Raw genomic sequence first — 20117 nt, forward strand, 5'->3', positions numbered from 1 at the left:
CGTAGTAGATTCCTCCCCTAGCTCGGATGGTACAGTTCTTGTTCTATTATTTTCTCTGCATTATTTTGACTAACTATTCCTTGTATCTGAATCTTTTACTCGTTCCTTTTTAGGTGAAGAGATGGATTTTCCAGATGCCTCCGATTTAAAGGATGCCTTCAAGGCTGGTGGCGTCGGAGCAGGCCCGTAGTAAAAAGGCCTACATTGCCAGATAAACATGCCTCCAAGACTAGAACTTCAACCGAGTCTCCAGTCAAAGATAAAGGTACGAGCTCCACCCAAGAGCAGTAACAACAAACTCAACCCCCATCCACTGTAACAACAGCCACCATCCTTGAAGCTCCTCCTCCTCTCCCTCGACATGTACCTTTCTCGGTTCCTTAAGTGATTCAGGGCGAAGCTGTTGGTTTTTATTGATCAAATCAGAGATTATACGCAGCGGAACAACAATCAAATTGTTAGATTGATCCCATAAGATTTCTAGATCTACTTCTTCACATGCATATATATATATTGAATCAAGGACATGAACAGAAAAATTACCTCAGGTCCTTCCTTGCTGCTATCTTTTCGTATGGCTAAATCCTCGAGATCTCACACCAAGATCTTCCAAAATGTTCTCAGGCACACAAAGAACGAGTGTGGGCTCGCTATACAAATAATAGGCAATAACAATTTATCAGATGTTCTCAACACATGAGATCTGATAAAGTTTGGACCTAGGTTTTGTGAAGAACAATGACTTTAGTTTTTGTCACTGTTCTCTTTCTCTGAGAGAGATTCCTAGATATTTTTATATCCTTGAAAAGTTACGTTCTTTGAAAAACTGATATCCAATATTTAATAATATCCAATATATTAAAATATTTGTTATTTTAAACAAATTCAAAATAACTAATCAGTTATCAGATTTTTGTTTAAATAATAATATTTTAATCATATTAAAATATCTCATTATTTATTTAATATTTAAATAACTAAAATTGTGGAATCAAGAGACTGAGTAAACTCTCTTATGCGTATAGCACAGTGCCTGTGCATTGTGCCACACGTGTACCACATGCCTGTGATGGCATGTGATTTTTCCCAATTTTTATTATTATTTAAATACCAAAAATCCCAAAAATAAATTAATTCAAAATTAATTATATTTTTGTTAAATCAAATAATTAATTAATTCTTAATAAATTCATTACACATAATTAAACAATAATTATGTTTGATACATAGAAAAATATTTTACTTATCACATAAGTCCTTTTTGACCATTTTTTGTATTTGCCTTTGACAATGATTGTTTGAGCCATTTCGGGGACCATGGACCTATAACATTAAGCTCCAATAAATTGAAACTAAATAATTAAACTCTTTATTATAATAGTTAATTTATTAATTTTGATATTACTCCACTATAAATTCAGAATTGCACTCTTTATGTTATAGATATACTTTTACAAAAATCTTTTTCTTAAGTCGTCCATTGATATAACCATCTTACAATAGTTCAACCCTCTAATTAATTAGTTCATAAATTAGAATGGAAGAATTACCATTTAACCTTTCTAATTTACTTCTTATTCCTTAAGTACCATTAATTCACTAGTGAATAATTAATCTATAATCTAATTATAGATTTGAGCTCAAAATCATTCAGTTCCAGAATTAACCCTTAAAGGAACTAATATACGATCCATTAGGAAAGATTAGATTCCGTATTGTTGATACATGTTCTCAGCCATCCATGATATTAAATCTCCAAAACAAAAGTCATTAGCCTCATTCTTTGAAGAGACCTTAACGAATGAATCAAAAGATTTAATAAACATGAATAGGAGTTCATGAACACTCAGGATTTAGGTTGATCTATAAATGATCATCAGTTATGATATGAATTACAAGTCTTTATTATTAAATGTTTTTTGGATAAAGACTTTAATTCATATCGGTCCATGTCATATATAATCATATTATATAAAGCACATTTACCGAGATGTCTTTCCACATCAATAATCTGAATCTAGATTATTTGTATCATTATGATACTCAGTAAACCGTACTTACAACTCTAATTAAAGAATTCTATAACTTTAATTTGTTGTTGTTGACTATTTTTATTCATTCATGTGATCTTAATTCTCTCGTACTAATACAAGATCACATCCTCAATAATGAATATGGAATTTTTCTGTTATTTACAAAATTATTCAAACAATAATTTAACAATCTAAATATGACAATAATAATAAACCATTGTATTTATTTATTCACAGAAAAAATAAATGTCTTTACATGCTTTTAGGACACACTCCTAACAGAAGCTCCCTCCGCTCAGGTCCAATCTATATAGATCACGGTAAAGTCACTCGAGCTGGCAAGGATAGCCAAAGTGTTTCAAGGGACTGTATACGAGATGGCGAGCCATATGGTGGGCCATGCGTATAAAGCCAATGTCAAGGATTTGTGGGCCATGGAGGAGCATACTCTCGAAGATATTTTCGAGTCTGCCATGGGGATGAACCTCACTATGAGCCAAATTCATTCCTCCTATAGTACTTCCTTTTCTTTTTCCTCTATTTTTTTACTAACCTTGACCTGCATTTTCCCTTTGCAACCTGTCATGGCTCAACTCTGTGGTACTGCTCAAGTTCGAGCTAGGAGTGATGAGCTCCAAGCCATTATGATCGCCTCCCAAGAGGGTGATCGATCTGCCAAGGATGCCTTGGCTACTGAGCAGGAGAGCAAGCGGATTACTAAGGACCAGGTCATGGAAGTGAGTCAATGATTGGACCAGCTGCGGGATGAGAATGATTCCCTTAAACAGAAGTTTGAAGAGGTCTAGAACAAATCCAATGAGGAGGCCGAGAGGGTGAATTTGGAGATTGCAGAGTCGATGTATTCCCTGGAGGAGATGTTCTACCAGTGCTAGGCTTTCAACCTGGATGGGGATTTCACCTTCACGCGTCTAGGGTCTTGGGCGCCTTGTCTTGCCAAGTTCAATATTTGATTCTCACAAGAACCCTCTAAGATCGTCGAGGCATCCAGTGTTGCTGACGGGGGTGACAGGGAGGTTACATCCTCTAAGCAAGTTGACAGAGCTCAATGATGCATTTTCTTTATTTATTTTTTATATAACTAAGTCCTTAGGGGTTTAAACAATCGCCTTTAGGCTCAGATCGAAGTTTTTTCCTCCTCGAGATAACTATATACTTTTGAAACATGTTTGTTAATTTGTGATCCACTTTTGTTCCTCTTAATTTATTGATTTCTCGTGTTTGTGAATCTTGAATTCTTGTACACTTGAAATCTTAGGGGTTATCTTTAGATCGAGATAGGTTTTTTATGGCTAGACTAACGTATCTTAGTCGATATCTTGGTTGTATCCAAGATTTTGCCCTCTAAATTGCATTATACCTTTTAGGAATTAGGCCTTGGACTTAGTCGCATCTAGGAGTTTTAGTTTGCTTAATAGCATTGTACCTGTTAAGAATCAGGTCTAGGACCTAGTTATAGCCATGGTTTCCTAGTTGTCTTCTAGGTTTTGTTTTATCTTAGAAATTTCTCAACTTAGTTCGTATTTGAAAATATATAAAAATTCAACCTTTAAAAAGTCATTGAAGAATAAATTTTTCCAAATTCTAAGCCCCCCAAGCGACCAGAACTTATAAATGTTCTAGGTTGCTTTTACCAAATGAGCATGCAATAATAAGATGAAATATTGATTATGTAAAAATCCAATTGTTATTAAATTGAAGTGACTTTTATAGATAAGCCTTGCATGAACAATAATACCTGAAACATTAAAGAAAACTAAATCATTGACAGTACTTTTTATTATGTAGGGCATTCCAGGTCCGTGCAACTATTTCTCCATTTACCAGAGCTAGCTTAAAGGTTCCTTCACATAGGATCTCCATGATCTAGTATGTTCCTTCCAATTTTGACGCTAACACAAAATCCTTAGGGTCTTTACTTGCCAAAAACACCCTCCTGAGAACTAAATCACTGAGGCCGAGTCAGCGTCCTGTTACCCTCGAGCTGAAGTAATGAGTGATTTTCTGTTGATAATGGGTGAGCTGCAATTGTGACGCTTCTCATTTTTTCTCGATCAAATCAAGGTATGCACTGAGTAGCTCGTGGTTTTGATCTTGATCAAAGGTTTTCTATCTATGGGTCATCACCAGTGCCTTAATTGGGAGCATAGCCTCACTTCCAAAGGTTAAAGAAAAGAGGGTAAGTCCTGTGGAGGTGCGATGTGAGGTTCTATAGGCCCAGAATACTTGTGGGAGTTTCTTTGGCCATAATCCCTTTGCTTCATCTAACCGCTTCTTTACGCTTGACTTTAGGGTTTTGTTTACAGCCTCGACCTGCCAATTAGCCTGCAGGTATGCTACCTACGAAAAACTCTTGGTTATGCCGTATTTTTCACAAAAGTTTGTGAAGAGATCACTATCAAACTGAGTTCCGTTTTCGGACAGGATCTTCTTTACGAGCCCAAATCGACATATGATAGTTTTTACGACGAAATCAAGGACTCTCTTTGAGGTTACGGTTGCTAGAGGCTCGACCTCAACCCACTTCGTGAAGTAGTAGATGGCGACAATAGCATAACGAACTCCTCCTTTTCCTACAGGCAAAGAACCAATCAAGTCAATCCCCCATACTGCAAACAGCCAAGGGGATTAGATCATGGTTAACTCAATGGCCGCTCCTACTGGGAAAACTTATACAAGATCTTATTAATTTTCATGTAAATCATATGTTAAATAAATTAATATAAGAAAACCTAGAACATGTTTCTACAATTGAATTTAAACAGAGATAATGATAAGAACACTTACATTATGTGCAGTGGAATGAATAAGTCCTTCATTCAGTTTCTCTAACTCATGTATTCTTTCTGTTGCAGGGTATCACCAAGAAACTGAATCGATCTTCTAATTTCTTCACAGTCTTCCAAATATCCTTGGAATCAACACATGAGATCTATACAGAGAGAAGAAGAGAATATAGAGACTTAGAAAAGGACTTTTGTTGTAGAGAGATCTTTTGATTGTTTTTTTCAACTCCCACTTAGCATTCCTTTTATAGGCTCAATTAGGTCACTTATCTAATTAAAAATTCAATAAAATAATAGGTAATATCAACCATTAGGTCGAAATTATCATGGGCTTTAGGCCCGTGAAATTTCCCATTTAATTATAAGCCTGTTGGACTTAAAACCAAGGCCTGTATTATTTTTTATTGAGTAATTAATTAAATAATTATTTAAATCCTTTATAAAATTAATTATTTATAATTTGAACCTCAATTTAATCATATTTATTAATTTAGGCACCAATTCGGCTTAATTATTAAATCTGCCATAAAATCTATTTTCTGTCTAAATTGCATAACTCTTTGAAACTATCCAAAATTGATTGGTCAACTTTGATAATTCTAATTGATAATTAAATCAATGAACCGAGACTATCTAGGTGATTTTATCCAAGGTACAGTGGGGACCATGGGCCTATGAAATCAATCTCTAATAAGTTATCACAAATTTAACAAATAAATTTACTAACTCATTAATTCTTTGTTACTCCACTAAAGACTCGAAATTGCACTCTTGAACTCATAGAACGCTCTATAAGAAATATAGATACATTATTAATTATCCATTGATACAACCATAATTATCACTAAATGCTCTATAAATGGCTACAATGATATGGGACTAAAATACCGTTTTACCTCTCATTATATTTTATCCTTAAAACACTTAGTTCCATATAAATGATACTTCTGTAAACTAATATTAAATGAGATCTCTATCATTTGGCACCTTGAACCAAACTAAAAGGAAACCATTGTTTTAATTCTTCATCAACAACTATAGATGTTCATATCTATGATTAACACTCCCACTCAATTATACTATCAAGTTCCCAAGATGTAAGTATGGACTAGTCGATAGGGTAAGATGGTAACGAACAAGTCAAAGAACTCAAATAATACAATCAGTTAGAATACTAACCACTCATAATTGAGATTGAATTGACCTATGGTGAACGATATCATATGACTAGAATAGATAATAACAGTATGTTTACTTATTCTATCTATTGTCAATATCGATCTAGTCCAATGTAACAGATACATCCGATCTTATCTACTTTGCTAATGTTCTAGAAAGAACATAACACTACGATGTGTAAGTAGATTATATTGTAGATTGGCAAGTCAGTGTCAATCCTATGCACTGACTAATCTTAGGACTAACTTATTTTGAACATATAATCATATTTATATTCCATTGTGATTATGTCACTATGAATATGATTAGCTATATGCTCTGGAATTAATAGAAGTTTATATTAAACATGTAATCATGAAAATAAAACATGTGAGCAAAGTGATTGACCAAGTCAACAATGATTTCTATTCTTTTATTGATAATAAAATGAGATTTCAATGAAATTGGGTTTTAATTAGAGCATAAATCCCCAAAAGCTACTCTGGAAGTTACGGCGAAGCGTTGGCTTTTGTCACATTTTTGCACATACGATATCGAGTCCTTCGTCAGTATAGGCCAAAAATAACCTTGTCTCAGTACCTTCAGAGCAAGGTTTTTTCCCCCCAGCATGATCTCCACAGAAGCCTTCGTGCATTTCTTACAAGATAGTATGTGCTTCCTCAGGCAGAGCACACTGCAGGGGAGATAATCTGTGCTGCCTCATTGATATATAACAACTTTCTTGCACCCTTTCGATCATTAGGTCACTTACCTATTCTGAAGTACTCCACTATGGAGGTCATCCAGGTTGGTTTTATGTCAATGACTTCGACCTCAACCGATTCTGATACTATGCTAAGTTTTTCAAAGAACTCCACCGAAACTACGTTAAGTGTGTCCACCTCTTTGTTTGTAGCAAGTCGATCCAAAGCATCACCATTGGAATTCTATTCGCGGGGTACTTTTTCAACAGAGTTGAACTCGAATACAGACAACTCACTCATAACCTTAGTTAAGTAAGCCTCCATCTTGATACCACGAGCCAATATTTAATTAACCACGAGGTGGGAATCACAATAACATTGGATCGCCTTTGATTTTAGCACTTTCGCCACCCTTATTCATGCCAATAGGGCTTAGTACTCGACTTCATTGTTGGAGGTTGTGAATCGAAACCTGAGAGCTGTATGGAATCGATGCCCTTCAAGTGAGATTAAAATTATCCCATATCCTATCCGTTTTCGTTAGAGGATCCATCAATGAAGATTTTCCACAACCCCTGAACTAGTTCTCTCGTCGGTTTGTCCTGAAAACCTGAGCACTCAGCCAAGAAGTCACTGAGGGCTTGACTCTTGATTGCTGTGTGTGGCACATACAATATCTCGAACTGGTTGAGTTCGATGGCCCACTTTAGTAGACGTCCCAATGTTTCACACTTTTGTAAGACCTTCCTTAAAGGTTGGTCGATTAAGATGTGGATGGTGTGAGACTGAAAGTACGGTCTGAGCTTTCTTACAGCCAAAATAAGACAGAACACAAGCTTTTCTATTAATGGATATCAGGACTCAGCTTCGAGAAGTCTTTTACTTACGTAGCACACTGGTTTCTGTGCCCGATTCTTCTCTCGAACTAACAAAGCGCTGACCACATTTTCCATTAGAGCTAGATACAGGAGCAAACATTCTCCAAATGTTGGTTGTGATAGTACGGGGGTTTCAACCAGGTGAGCTTTCAGGTCGTGAAACGAAGCATTTTATGGATGCCACTTTTCTAGTTAAACTATGCACCTCCTTACGCGACCTAGGTGAAGGAATTTCTAAAAGTGATCTAGTTTTCTCTAGATTTGCCTCTATCCCCCTTGTGTTGACTATACACCCTAGAAACTTTCCCAATAATACTCCGAAAGTGCACTTCTTAGGATTTAATTTCATGTCATACCTCCTAAGTACGCCGAAACACTCTTCCAGGTCAGACACATGGTTACTGGCAGTCTTTGATTTAACGAGCATATCATCGACATACATCACCAAGTTTTTCTCGGTCTAGTTAACGAACATTTTGTTGACTAATCGTTGGTATGTTGCACCAGCATTCTTCAGCAAAAATGGCAGAACTTTGTAACAATATACGTTATGCCCAGTCATGAAGTTGGTATGCTCTTGGTCAGTAGGGTTCATCGCGATCTAGTTATATCCAGAATATGTGTCCATGAAAGACATGAGCTCATGACTAGTTGTGGTGTCTACCAACTGATCAATTCTAGGTAATGAGAAACAATGCTTAGGACAGGCTTTGTTGAGATCAGAGAAGTCAATGCAAGTTCTCAACTTATCGTTTGGCTTCAGGACCAGAACAGGGTTAATAACTTAGATCAAATATTTTGATTCCCTGTAAATCTGCATTTAACTAGGCAATCTACTTCTTCTTCTAAAGCTTATGATCGTACTCTCCCAAAAATCCTTCATTTTTGGGACTTTGCAAGAACATTCTTGTCTAAGTTCAAAGTATGCATTATTACATTCGGACTGATTCCCACCATATCTTCGTCTAACCAGGCAAATATGTCCAGGTTCTTTCTTATGAATTCAACCAGGTCCTTCCTTTCAGCTCCTAGATTTTTTCCAACTTTTACAGCACTTGAAGGTGTTTCTGGGTTGATACTGATTTCCTCGAGCTCCTCCACAGCTTGGAGCTCAGATCTATCCTGGCCTAATCACAGATCAATGTCACCCTGTTGGGCGACCTCATTATCTCCTTCTTGAGGTTCTTTTGTCCTATGGATAACTTCCATTACTCGGAACTCCACTCCTTCTTCGACCATGACCATTACCTATTGCCCGGGTTGTGATTTTCCCTTCATGGCATGCTAAAGCAGAGAGCTGGTCTCTTCTTATGGTGTATTACTCATGCCCGTCGAATGGGGTCCTCCCACGGTAGTAGTTATATCTCCTCGTACTATTGTAGGAGGATTAATTAGGTTCTCCTAATCCATCTGAGTACTAGACAGACCTATCGGAGTTTCCAGAGTAGGATGAGAATTCAGCCCGATTGATTGATTTGGAGTGACTCGATTTAAGGCATACTAGGCTAACGCTCCAGCCCAAATGAGAGCAGCAATCATCAGTGTTATGGCTGATGTCATTGTGATATCATCAAAACTTAGAGGGATCTATCTTCATCCTCTAATGCCTTAATGGCTCTGGTTTCTTCCACGAAAGGTGATTAGAGTTCGCCATGAAAATATGTTCCTGTGTATCTATTAGGTCAGTGTAGGTGGCATAAATGGGCTTGAATTTTTCCCCGGGCTTGTTCTTATTTGTGCCAGTCTGGTCACCCTCACCATTCCCTTTCCTCTTATTTTTTCCTGCTTGGTTATTTTGGGTAACTGGTTGAGCCATAGTTGTAACATCTGTCACCGCTCCAAGGAGCTGAATAGGGACCTGGCTAGTTACTGTGACAACATATCATGCCTCATCAAAGTTTATCCATTCTTGAGCCCAGGCCAAGAACTCATCTACACTTATAACTCCTTTTCGTTTGAGCTCCTGCCATAAATTGCCTCCTCCCAGGATTCCTATTCTCATTGCCATGAGCTTGGAGCTATCATCCATGTCTCTAGCTCGTTCTGCAACATTGGTGAACCTACTTAAATATGCTTTCAAGGACTCACCAGGTTGTTGTTTTATGTTGGCCAATGAGGCGGCTTGTATGCGAGTTTCCTTTGAAGCTCGGAATGCTCTCTTGAACTTGGAAGACAACTTCTTCCACAAGCTGATCAAATTTTTTTTGTACTTTTTGAAACACTGTCTAGCAGGTCCGGTCAGAGTTGTGGGGAATAAAATACATCTTATGTCAAACCCAACATTGTGGGCCATCATGAGCATATTGAACATCCCGAGGTGGTTGGATGGATCTGTGTTTCCATAAAATGCAAGCATGGTAGGCATCTTGAAGCCAATAGGATACAGAGTTGCTGTAATGTTTGGGGTGGAAGGTTCAAGCTCCTCATCAAAATCACAATCATCAATTCCTTTTCTAGATAAGAGCTTCTTCATTTGTTCCTCCATCAAGGCTAGTCGCTCGAGGGTTGGATCTTTTGTCTCTAGTTTGGCTGGGAGCTATTCACCAGCCCCATCCTATTGTACGCATTTGATGGATTTTTTTCCCTCCATGTTTAAGATTGGTTAGGTAGGACATTCCCATTGTTGTGTATGATAGACAGACCTCCTCCATGATGAGTATAACTCATATCATCCTTGCGAGTTGGATACCCACATCACTTTGTTGGGTTGTTGTGAACATTCCTTGAAAACTGTGCAGAAGGCACGGAGTTGGGAGTCGCAGTTCTAACAAATCGACTAACATGGGGATGATGGTTCCTGTGATGATTAGTAGGCTAAGCATTCTGCTGATTTCACTTTAAAGGTACATAGCTCGAAGTTGCGGTTCTAACAGAACGACAAAGATTGGGTCGGTTATTCCTATGGAACCTATGAGACCCACTTTGCCTCTTTCCAACATTAGCATTAGTCGCAAGAGGAGGTAACCAAGCCAGAAGCTCCTCCCTCTATCTGTTAGCCCGAGCGAGATGGAACCTTAGTTGGGCATTCTCAATCTCGATGGATGTTATATGTCATGGATTAGGATTTGGTGGGAGTGACGGTGAACTCCCAACATCGTCTTTGCCCACCTGTTGTATTCCAAGACGTTGCTGAATGTCTGGGCCCTTTTCAGTGGGAACGACTCTATGATACACCTCTTTCCCACCAGGCTGCTCCATTTAGTAGTCGTGAATCGATCGAGTAACCAACATGATGAACGTTGAATGAAACTTGTAAAGGATTAAGCACTAATGACCTCTCAACGAAAGCACCAAATCGTTGACGCGGTTTTTCGCCAACAGTAGATTAAGAAATCCAACAAGAAAGATATTAGTGCTTATTTAGAAACTGTAATGAACTATGAGAATAACTTCTCACACACACAATTCTACGTGGTTCAATGGTTAAAATCCATCTAGTCCATGAGACAATAATATTACTCTCTCACAATTTTTGCTGAGTTTCTATTTTACAAAAAGTAGTCCTTTTTCCTGTCCATTATCCCTGATATTTATAGTAGAATTACCTAGACAGGTTTGGGTAATCATGTGCACAAATATGGTAACAAATCAATCAAGATAATTCCCATTTACATAGTGATACGATTTCCTATGAAAATTACTCTTGTTATCTCGGGCAATAAATGTATAATATAGCCTGGACATTAATGAGCATATAAAAGACCTCCAAGTCTTTCGGGATGCTTCATTGTGCGTCATGATCAGGTTTCAACGAGCTCAACATCTTCATCGAGCTGGTGATTTAAGAATGTACGAACTCATATTTAAGTTAAGTTCGAACCCTCCTAAAGGCGATCTGGAGATTAACTGTCTCGAACTAGATTATTGTCCTAAAAGGCGATCTGGAGATTACTTGCATGTCACGTTGTCAAGTCCTAACTCAAGCTGATCATATCAGCACTAGCTAGATGTTATACTCGCTTGATATTTCCACGTGTTTATCTACCAGCTATATCCCTAGCTGAGTGATTGAGTCCATGCCTATTTTGGGGTACAACAAGACTCATCCCTACGGTGACTATAGGAATTAAATTTGTAATAATCAAAATTGTGGGTCAAACTCATAAAGTAAGAAATATTTGTGACTCTTGCCTATCGGGACACATGGGTTTTCGTTAATTTGATCGGATGGATAGGTAGTTAATAAAAGTCTTGGACATTTTATTAATTTAGATGTTTCTCTATTTGACTAAGTGAATATTTGTGACACTCGCCTACTGGGACACATAGGTTCATGACTAAGTGGATGTATGGAAAACATGCTATCCCTTTTTCAACCAAATGAACCCTATGTTCTAAAAAATGAGTTGTATAAGATAGATAAATCTAGGACCGTTAAACGACAAAATGTTAATAACGTTAGAAATGGTATATCTTTGGAATCTTCGCTTTGGTAATATTTGATATGATAGGATTCCATGACTAACAAAGGATGGGCCTTTGATAGAACTCACCTAGGGTGGCCTACATGTTTGTGAATCTATTCTAAAGGGAAAAATGGTGAAGCATCCATTCTCTATGAAAAGAGAAAGAGCCAAAGAACAACTAGGGATAGTAGATTCAAAGTTCAAGGGACAAATGATAGTATATTCAAAAATCTTAGACATACTAGAGATTACATGCTTGTGTATTCAGTTGGCAACTTGAACCCCACTGGATATACAGATTTTAATTTTCAATCAAACAAAGATAGTCGAAAGTCGACATCTGGATCAGTTTTCACACTTGGAGGAATTGTTGTAGTTTGGATAAGTATTAAACAATCTAGTATTGTAGACTCCACCATGGATGCCACATACATAGTAGCTTGCACTATAAGAAAAAATGCTTTTAATAACACTGAAAATGTGTTATCAAAACATACGATAACACTTTCTGATGTGTTAAGACCGACTATGTTATCGTAGGTCAGGGTACTTTACATAACACTTTATCAGTGTTATACAGATGTGTTATTGTACTGCCAACGATAACACAATTTCTGTGTTATTTTAATATATAGATAAGTGTTGAATTATGTTATTTATGGTAGATTAGATAACACTTTTTTTGTGTTATACTACAATTTAGTATAACACTTTTTTTGTGTTATACTACACTTTAGTATAACACTTTTTTTGTGTTATACTACACATTAGTATAACACATTATTTGTGTTATACTACACTTTAGTATAACACATGTGTTATATTAGCTTAGAGAAACATAATCTTTTTTTACTTACACAAAACTAGGAAAACAAATATGAAAGTTGAAGCCAAATAAGGTAACATAAATAGATTTTTATTAATTACTCAAATGTAATTACAATATTTAGTCTACTAGTTTAGGCTTAAAAAATCATATTACAACATAATTTATGCCCAATTCAGATTCCTTTATCACTAAATACAAAACAAGAAATGTATACAAAAATTAGTGAAATACATTCTTCCATTCTAAAGGCCTCAACTACAAATGTTGTCAAGAATTTCTCCAAAGAAATGATCTCAATAAACCTGCACATTGTAAAAATAAAGTCATTTTATTATTAAGAACACAAGACTTAAGCTAGTTTCCACCTGTAAGCATATAAAGTTTAAATTAAATTTGTAATAACTCCAAAACTTGACAAAACATCAAGGTATAGCAAGATGTACTACCATACAAAACAATGACTGAAGCAACAAAACATGCAACTTAAAACAAGGCTTGTGAAATGTATCAAGATAACAAATATATCTATAAGAGCAACACAGGCAAACATCAACATTTAGAAATGGTCAGAGAGAGAGAGAGAAAGAAAGAAAGGACTTATAACAACTGTTATGCTTGCAGTGATCACTACTGAGATACCAAAATGAATTAAAAAAAAATCTGAAGCTTGAGAAGATGAGATTTTCAGATAACCAATACTAGACTAGTTAGAATCTCACATCCATTACTGGAGGAAGAAACCTAAATAATTAAATAATTAACAAGAAACTAAGATATACCATAAACAACATGACACATGCATTATTTGAAGAAAAAATTGCTCATGAAACATTACCCATGGCTGGCTATAACAACAGGCATATTCATATAACAACAGAAGAAAAAGAAATCCCAGACTAGATGCAATATTCATATATTTCATAAACTTATGCATAAAACAATATGAATCTACTTACTCTGAGTTATTACTTACTAGACTTTCTTTATCAATAACTCAAGGATTCCACTAGAGTTTATTATAATTTCCTCTTGCTTACTCATTTATTGATTTATTTTAAGGGTTCCTTAGGAAGCTGTTGCCTATTATGATAAATATTAAAAGCCAGTAGCATGAAGAAGAGAATGGAGCAAAGCTGAAATGCATTGTGGACAGATGAATGACTATACAAATTGCAGAAAATGGAAGAGTGATCACATTTAAAATAGCATACATTTCAGACTTAAGAGTAAATCAACTTGAAAGAAATTATCTAGTTTTCTCCAAACTCACAGTATAGGGATTACAAGTACTAAAATCTTACAGAAAACGCTTCATTTATTTCATAGTAATCAATCTGAGAAGCATCTAAACCAGCATTTGAAATAGCTTTTGGTATCACAAGGGCTGGAACAGTTGTAAAGAATTCAGGTGCCTGCGAAGATAATCTTCTTTGAGCTATGTTTCAGCAACAGTAAAATAGAACTAGGAAGCCAATTCATTGGAGTACCTGAGCTGCATCAGCATAGCCCTTAATCTTTGCAATTACTTGCAATCCAAGTTGAACTGCCTTCTCTCCACTCACTAGGACTAATGCAGCTGCACCATCACTATTCATGATAAAAACCAAACCATATTAAGGCAGACAATAATATCTTAACACATTAAATGAAACTAGCTAGGAAAAGAAGAACCAAAGTCCAACAAAGCAATGTAGAGTCACAAGAACCCAACTAAGAACAGAGTCTCATACTAGTGGCAAACTAAGAATAAGCACAAGGGAACATAATCATAACATAAGTCTTACTCTAAACGAAACTATATCAATACTTTTAAAAAAAAAAAGCTATATCACTCATAAGCATGGGAAGCACTTGCAAGGTCACTTTACAAAATAAATGCTAAATGATAATTTCTTTAATGTGTTAAGATTTAAACTACAAGTATAGAATAAGTAATGGAGAAAAAAAATCTTAATATGTTAAATTAATAATAAGCCCACATGAATATGATGATGGTAAAACAAGATATAAGATAACAGTAGTACAAATGCAAATATGTCTTGACAAAAAATGATTTGGTGATCTATTTGCCTATATATAACATATACTTATATAACTCTATAGTTCAACTTTGAAGATGGATTGAGCTTGAAAATTACATAATAAAAAAAAAAACACTTAATATGAATAAAGGGTGTTGAGTATTTTTTTTTTTTTTTTGGCTTTAATGATACTTTAGTGTTAGCTTAATTTTATTCATAAGCTTTATTCAAAAACACTAATGCAAAAAATTATCAATAAACAGAACACATCTATCTGTTTATGAAAACAAGCATCGCAATAAATATGATCAAGTTAAGATCAACAGTTAATAGTGTTGAACATACCATCACAAGAATTGCAGCCCCCTCCTATTCTAAATTCCACAAGCTTCTCATTTGGTTCTGGTATGCAGTCAGGAAGATTTCCAAAACATTGAGTTGTTTATAATATCTTCAAATGATTATAAATAAGGTAAAAGTTCAGAGACAAAAGAAAATTGAATTTACCTAGCTAAACTAACATATACCTAGAGAGAATTCACAAGAATCGTGTAAGTCTTCAAGTCTGGAACAGAGCGTTATATAGCATGAGCATTGAATTTCAAACCCAAAAGAATATTGTAACACCCTGGATAGCCAAGACCGTTACACTGTGTACTTATAAAGGTGCAGGACTTGCTAATCAAGTCATTAATTTGAAAACGTGTCACTAAACATGTAAAAGCTAAGGTTAAAAAGGTTTTGGTCTCAAAAGACTCATTTCATATATTTAAACTGTAGTAAACATGGGATCCCATATGAAAACAAAATTAGAGTAAGTTTACAGACTCCCAAAAGTACAAGTGTATCCACTAGCCATACTAAGGCAAAACAAACAATCTTCAGGTTCCAAGTCCTTGCCTAGATCTCAACCGTGGCGGCCGAGCACCTGGCTATGTACATTCTGCTCACTGAGCTGTCCAATAAGAGCTGATCTAATTTTCCCTTGCCTTTACCTACACCACGTAGCACCCGTGAGCCAAGGCCCAGCAAGAAAACATCATAAATAACCCAAGCAATGATAACAGAAAAATGACTCATTAAGCATGTATTCCCATCAGTTAGTCCTCAACAGATATTCAGCATATACAATCCAATTCAAGATACATTCTATCACATATAATACTCATATCACATAGTGTTCAGGGCCGACGACTTAGGCCGCACCCTCTGTTTAACCCACTGACTCCGGCCCGCTTAAACCGAGCTCAGTGCATAATAAGCTGTCCTCGGCTACCAGTGGCCGAGCCGTGCCTTGTGCGCTAGTGAAACCCTTGGCACCCTTAGGCCGTTGGTTCACTAAATGGCTTGCATGGCATAATACCATCTTTTCAAGCATTTACATTAGGGAGCCCTTAGTCCCATCACATATACTCAACCAGGTGCAGTTTTCTTACCTTTAGTCTGTGCGATTATTGAATTACGAGCAACGCCCCTCAAGCACGATCCGCTCCCGAGCCTAAGCCCTTATCACCTAGCCACAACCAAAGTATAGGGTTCCATTAATACTCCAATATAGGTTTTCAGTTACAAAACTAACTCCCGAGATTCCAAATTCCACCAAGCACGGTGGTGAAACCAAACCCGAGCACACTAGAAAATTTTCCCGTGCTTAAAACCCACAAAAACTCATGTGTGCAACCAAGGGCTGCGGCCCCCAAAGCCTAGCCGCGGCCCTTCCCCAAAACAAAACCTACTCCCACACTGAACCACACACACGCCGTGGCCCTTGCCTTGGGCACCGGGATGCCCTCCCTCTGCCGAGCCTTCTTGGCTCTCTTGCATGCTAGGGCCGTAGCGCTCTAGAACAGAGCCGCGACCCTCCCCTTCGAACCCAGATTTTACACCATTTCTAAGTCTGAAACCTCACCTTAAACCATCCCAAAACTTCCCAACTCCTAACCAATTAATTCCCAACTTCTTTAGCAAGATCTTAGCAACATAATTCCCAAGAAAACACAGCCTAGCACACCCTAATCTCCTCCTTTCAATTTCTAAAATCCAAGTGCCATAAACACTAAAACCAGCCACTCAAACCCAATTTAAAACCTCTAAACCTGAAGTTAAGACTTACCTTTGCTGTTGAATCACTTCACCAAGCCATAGCCAAGCTAAGTACCCAAGTGTCCTCCTTAATTCTGCCTTAAAACACCAAAACTATACTTATTTCAGCACTTAACCAAAACCCAGCTAGAACTCAGAATTCAACCACAGAAAATAGAGTTAGATGCTTACCTTAATCCCTGTTTCAGTTCCTTGATTTTCCCTAAGCTAAACCTCCAAATTCTCACCACCAAACTCAGAAATCCCAACTTGTTTCCCCTGTTTTCTGTGTCCTTTTTGTTTCCCTTTGTTTTCCTTAAGCGTGAGAGAGAGCTGAGGCTAAGTTTAAGTCGGTTTGTGTTTTTCTAAAGACTTCCTAAGGTCTATCTCACATATTAAGTTAATCCCGAGGCTCGGGGTGCCAGAACCGTCCCCGAGGCCAAAATGGTAAAATCCCCCAATATTCCCGCCTAGACATCCTAACCTCAAATATATCTCCATATATTTATTTTCATGACCCGATAGTCCAAATCGCTACCCGCTATCTAAAAGTATCCTCGACTTCTCCAAAGTCATATCTTAAACCCCGTTGTGACTTTTCCCACTATCTGACCCTAGAATCGTCTTGAGTCGTGCTCAGCGAACCTGTCCACATAATAACGTGGTTCTCACATATATCACATATTTATTTCATATCATATTACCACATAATATAATCAATTATCATATAAACATTATTAAACATATAATTACTCATTAAATCACAATTATTCCATTAATGCCCTCCTGGCACCCTAATCAAGGCCCTTAAGCCTTATTAGTGAATTTGGGTCGTTACAAATATTTCAAACAATTAGCCTGAAATTTTGCAAACAATAGATATATGAGATGATGGCCAAATATTGCTGCTAGGGACCAACGAGTCACAATCAAATGCCTTTTTTCTCCTTTCTCCATTTCTATTGGCCAGTTATGAAACTTTAAGTAATTTCTCCCTAGGCATAAAGCCTTGGTGAAGATTTTATGCCAAGACCAAAGATCTTATAAACTCAAAAAGTTGACTAAACAACAACCAAAGACTTCTTATTCTTCACAAATCAATCACCATCCAAAAGAAAATAGAACTTATGATTAAAAAGGTCTTGTCATTCAGTATTCTGATAAAGCAAAGCAACTTCGACACTAACAAATAGTTTAAAAAGATAATGACATAATTTTCTCAGGTAGAATGACAAATGATAAAAAAAACAACTAGAACACTACAAATTTGAATCAGCAAACAAAGCATAGAAGTGACAAAAATCAAAGCAGGCAAGCACCTTCGCCTTCAAGTTGTCTAAGAGTGTCATAAGGATTCAATAAATAAAAGACTAACACTGTTGTATCAAGTCAAATTCAATGAAGTAATCACAATTACAAACAGGTAAATCTAAAAAAAAAAGCTGTCAAAATATATAAAACCAAAAAGAAAAACACAATTAAGCTTGATAAAGTACTATAGTGAAGAAACTCTCAATGAGATAAACTTGAATAGGAATTTTGCAGACACAGCATTCCATTTCATCAAATCAAAGTCAATATATAACGTTAAACATTGCAAAGCCAACAACAAAGTACACCATTGATGTTTGAGACCATCATATATGTCTGCAATTATATAGTATACTATTATACCCACTCTCTTCATAATAAGTATCAATCAAGTTTAGGCACATACATCAAATCCCATATCTAAGACCATCACATATGTCTCAAGTGACCTATTGTCTACAAAATATGCACATAAAATGTGAAAGGAAAAGAAAGATAATGATATTCTAATCACAAATTAACCTCAATTTTTATTTTTGATCTCAATAGTAGCAAGTTAATATTCATGACCTTAAAGCAGCATACAAATCATGGTGTTGCAAGCTTGAGTGTAAAACTTACAGTATGAACAAATCAAAAAAATTCTAAAAACCAAATCCCCAACAAACTACTATGTAGGAAAAAAAACCCTACTACTAGATGATAATCCATCACAACATATAAAATCAATACAATCAATTTATGAAGAGATTAAAATAGTTGATAAGTGTCCTGCTAAAAAGAAATGCAATGAGTTAGAACAAGCTAATCTGCAGTACGAGTCTACCTTGATCATTAGTATTGCATCATCTGTGCCTGCTAGCAACAAGTCCAACTTCGAACTCCAACAATAGTCTTTGCATTTGGCACTTCCGATAAAGCACTGTGGAATTTATATAATCAGGCTAAAAAAATATGCTAGTCTATCAAATTCTAAATGTGATATCGAAGTGGCAGTACATGATAATTAAAAAATAAAAAATAAAAAAAAAGATGAAAAAAAAATTACACTGCTATTCCTGCAGCTGTGATTGCCAAAGCATCTTGAGAGTGCAAACCATCATAACTCAGAACCTGCATGCATAGGAAGATCATGAAATTTCTAGGAAGTATGAAGCATAAATGTAGAAAGACAGCTCTAACGTACTGACCTATTCAGAAAATAAAAGTGTTACTCAATTATCAACACATAAAAAGCATAGAACAACAGGATGTAGCCAGCCATGAGGCTTTTCTTAAAGATTTAATACCTAGTTTGTTTGTGTAATCTTTTCCCTTTTTTCTTTCTTTGTATTAAACTAAGTACTCGTAATAATACATGTTGTGTGCCTATATTTGTTGCAATTACTAAAAGTAAATGCTAACGCACCCAAGAAAGTATCTGAGTTTCATGGTAGAAGCCTTTCAGCATTGTTGGACGCAAAGGCCTATCAATCAATCTACATATCAGAACCTGCTTGCAACAGCAAAAAAGAAAATAAAAATTGTTGTACAAATAATCATAGGACAAGTGAGTAAAGTAAAGGACAAAATTCCTTGAAAAAAAAAACAACAAACCAAACTACAAAACCCCATAGTTTATGTTACACTATTTCCTCGTAACAAATATTAGAAAAGGGAGATGGGAGCAAAGAGTAAGGCTTCCTTCCTATTATAGACTGGACCATCACAAAAACTTTAAGCAACATGAAGGTAAATGCCCATAGTAACAACATAAATCAAGAAAGTTTAAATATGTTCCTTTGCAATTGAATATTTTTTAAGATTTTAAACACTTGTATAAAAGATAGAAAGATACAAAATGTCTAAAAATATACATCACACTAAAGAAAATTACATCAGAAAACTCCAA

The 20117-nt window shown here is 36.1% G+C and overlaps 1 protein-coding gene and 1 long non-coding RNA gene across 2 annotated transcripts; both read right to left on the bottom strand.

Annotated features, from left to right (window-relative positions):
* Positions 1-13953: 13953 nt before the first annotated feature.
* Positions 13954-14767, bottom strand: LOC133833866 (acetyl-CoA acetyltransferase 1-like). The gene is made up of 2 exons (XM_062263479.1): positions 14300-14767; positions 13954-14224 (listed from the first exon to the last, which is right to left on the bottom strand). The coding sequence occupies exons 1-2, from the start codon at positions 14405-14407 to the stop codon at positions 14102-14104; spliced, it is 231 nt and encodes a 76-aa protein (XP_062119463.1). The 5' UTR covers positions 14408-14767; the 3' UTR covers positions 13954-14101.
* Positions 14768-18743: 3976 nt separating this feature from the next.
* LOC133833867 (uncharacterized) lies at positions 18744-19909 on the bottom strand. The gene is made up of 3 exons (XR_009893183.1): positions 19635-19909; positions 19275-19339; positions 18744-19148 (listed from the first exon to the last, which is right to left on the bottom strand). It is a non-coding gene; the product is annotated as an uncharacterized LOC133833867 (long non-coding RNA).
* Between the last annotated feature and the right edge of the window lie 208 nt (positions 19910-20117).

This window comes from Humulus lupulus, chromosome 5 (genome assembly GCF_963169125.1).
Source record: "Humulus lupulus chromosome 5, drHumLupu1.1, whole genome shotgun sequence".
NCBI lineage: Eukaryota > Viridiplantae > Streptophyta > Magnoliopsida > Rosales > Cannabaceae > Humulus > Humulus lupulus.